At 47.4% G+C, this 2,977-nt stretch overlaps 1 protein-coding gene across 1 annotated transcript in view; it reads left to right on the top strand.

Annotated features, from left to right (window-relative positions):
* LOC106818902 (thrombospondin type-1 domain-containing protein 4-like) overlaps window positions 1-2,977 on the top strand; it is a gene marked incomplete at its 3' end in the record, with an annotated part of 49,895 nt that overhangs the window by 28,341 nt on the left and 18,577 nt on the right. Inside the window, exon 2 of the mRNA XM_014823571.1 lies at window positions 2,273-2,477. Coding sequence (XP_014679057.1) covers window positions 2,273-2,477 — 205 coding nt within the window. The remainder of the gene's footprint in view (window positions 1-2,272; window positions 2,478-2,977) is intronic.

Raw genomic sequence — 2,977 nt, 5'->3', positions numbered from 1 at the left:
TCCCCATCCCCATCCTCATCCCCATCCTCATCCCCATCCTCATTCTCATCCTCATCCCCATCCTCATCCTCATCCTCGTCCCCATCCTCATCCTCATTCTCATCCCCATCCCCATCCTCATCCTCATCCTCATCCTCATCCTCATCCCCATCCTCATCCTCATCTTCATCCTCATCCCCATCCCCATCCTCATCCTCATCCTCATCCTCATCCTCATCCCCATCCTCATCCCCATCCCCATCCTCATCCTCATCCCCATCCTCATCTTCATCCCCATCGTCCCGCAGATCTTTTAATTATTCGCATGTAATTACTAAGACGTGCGTTGGCGTCGGAAGCGGGTTTAAAGTTTCTCTGAGCAGGATGTGCAGAGTGTTTGCTGAGCTGCTCAGTATTATCTAGCATCGTGCAGCTTGGAAGGCAAACAAATTACGAGAGAAAACCTGATGTTCTCGCTGCAGATGGTTCGGCAATGTCGTGTTTGAGCGAAACTTCTTTTTTTTTATCTTGCCGCGCCATACTTATTGAGCTGTGAATTACCTGTGTGAGTGCGCATGCGCGCGTTTCCGTGCGCCTGCTAGTGTACATTACTGCGCGCGAGTCTTTGATGTATGCGTGCACGCACACGTGTGAGCACACACATGGGTACTTGTACACACGTTACTGCGCCAATTACATTACGTTATATGGCACTAATATATCCACTAATTGGCTAGGAAGCACGGACCACAGTCAACGGCGAAATAGTAATATATGTTTAAGGTAAAGTCAGTAAGAAGTGTAGGTTTTTTAGGATTACCACTTGCTACGTTTGCGCCCATGCAGATGTGCCCGGGCACCTGGCATAATATTTAGAATGTCGTTATAGTTTTCCCGAATCAAATTTGTGGCCATATATAATGGTAACATTTCACGAAATTCCCCTTGTATTGTTTGAAACGTTAACTTTTTTGATTTACAGCATTTAGGACGTGGGTTTAGAAGACGACCCTCACTGTAATTGTTGTTAAAATCTGTATTTGTAATTGTAATTGTAAACGTGGCTGTTAATCTAAATATAAATGTAATTGTATTGTACAACTGTATTTGTTTAATCAACACGCCCGCAGTATGTTAAGCTCATGCATCCGCTATAAAGTTTTTCTCGCGTAAAGCTATAAGCACTTGAAACCATGTTACACCGCGTGTGAACGACCCACTTCGTGTGTTTTTAATCCACGAAAGGCTTATTCGAAAAACGGTTTAATGAAAAGCTTCTTTGTGTGGCGTGTGAGCCACCCGCTACCGGACCTGTCGTGTGGTTATTGCATTAATTCTCCGTGTGCGTGTGCGCTAGTTGTTTTTATCGCTCGCATCGCACCCCCGGTGTCAGTCAGAGTGCAAACCTGCGTACTGTTGATTCCGATGTGGTTTATTCTCAGTTACCTACGTTAGATCTGTCCGCTAAAGGAGTCTATTCTCAACCCACTGTTACGTGCTACGTGTTGCGTTATGTGTTACGCGTTGCGTTACATATTACGTGTTGCATTACGTGTTATGTGTTGCGTTACGTGGTACTTTACGTGTTACGTATTGCGTTACGTGTTATGTCTTGCCTTATGTGTTACGTGTTACGTTACATGGTACGTGTTACATAATTACGTGTTGCGTGTTGCGTTACGTGTTACTCAAAGCGTTACGTGTTACGTTACGTGTTACGTGTTACGTTACGTGTTTCGTGTTGCGTGTTGCGTTACGTGTTACGTGTTACGTGTTACGTGTTGCGTTACGTGTTACGTGTTACGTGTTGCTTTACGTGTTACGTGTTGCGTGTTGCGTTACGTGTTGCGTTACTTGTTACGTGTAATGGTACGTGTTACGCGTTGCGTTACGTGCGTGCGTGCACGTGCGTGTGCGCGCGTGTGCGTGCGTGTACGTACACGTGCGTGCGTGTACGTGCGTGTGCGTACGCGTGCGTGCTTGTGTGCGTGTGTGCGTACGCGTGCGTGCGTGTACGTGCGTGTACGTGCGTGTACGTGCGTGTACGTGCGTGTACGTGCGTGTGCGCGCGTGTGCGTGCGTGTACGTGCGTGTATGTACGCGTGCGTGCTTGTACGTGCGTGTGCGTACGTGTGCGTGCTTGTACGTGCGTGTGCGTACGCGTGCGTGCTTGTACGTGCGTGTGCGCGCGTGTGCGTGCGTGTACGTGCGTGTGCGTACGCGTGCGTGCTTGTGTGCGGTAACACACTGCTCATTACAGCGTGTATGATGTCGTTGTTTCTTTTCTATTTAGGAGGTCGGATGTGACGACATTATAGGCTCGGGCATGCGCTATGACTACTGCGGGGTCTGCGGTGGCTTCAACACTACCTGCCAGATCATATCCGGTATATACACGCAGCGCAACCTACCGGTGGGTTACAACAACATCGCAGCCATCCCGAAAGGAGCGTGCAACATCAGCATTCAAGAGATGTATCCAAGCGAGAATTACTTAGGTACAGCTATACGAATACTGAATTATGTAGTAGGTACTAGGTACTATACATTACAGGGAGTTACAATAACTCTATAACAATAAATATTCGCCAAAGCACGCGATAGGGATTTATAGTGGTGGTATATGTTATGGTTTTATATGTTATTATTTATTATGGTGATAATTTCGCCAACTATTATTTTTCTTCAATTTTTTTATTTCAATTTCATTTCTTAAATCGTAATATTACTCGTGCGTGCGCACATTCTACGGTAAATATCCGTGTGCAGAATAAGCCACCCACCCACACAACGCGCGCACGCACGCTTTCACATACACGCACGCACACACTCACACACATACACACGTACCCCCCCCCCCCCACACACACACGCACACACACACACACACACACACTCACACACAACACACACACACACACACACACACACACACACACACACACACACACACTCTCTCTCTCACTCACAGACACACACACGCGCGCGCGCGCGCAGC

Source organism: Priapulus caudatus, unplaced genomic scaffold (assembly GCF_000485595.1).
Source record: "Priapulus caudatus unplaced genomic scaffold, Priapulus_caudatus-5.0.1 Scaffold2633, whole genome shotgun sequence".
In the NCBI taxonomy this organism is placed as follows: domain Eukaryota; kingdom Metazoa; phylum Priapulida; class Priapulimorpha; order Priapulimorphida; family Priapulidae; genus Priapulus; species Priapulus caudatus.
This window is presented reverse-complemented; position numbering and strand designations above follow the sequence as displayed.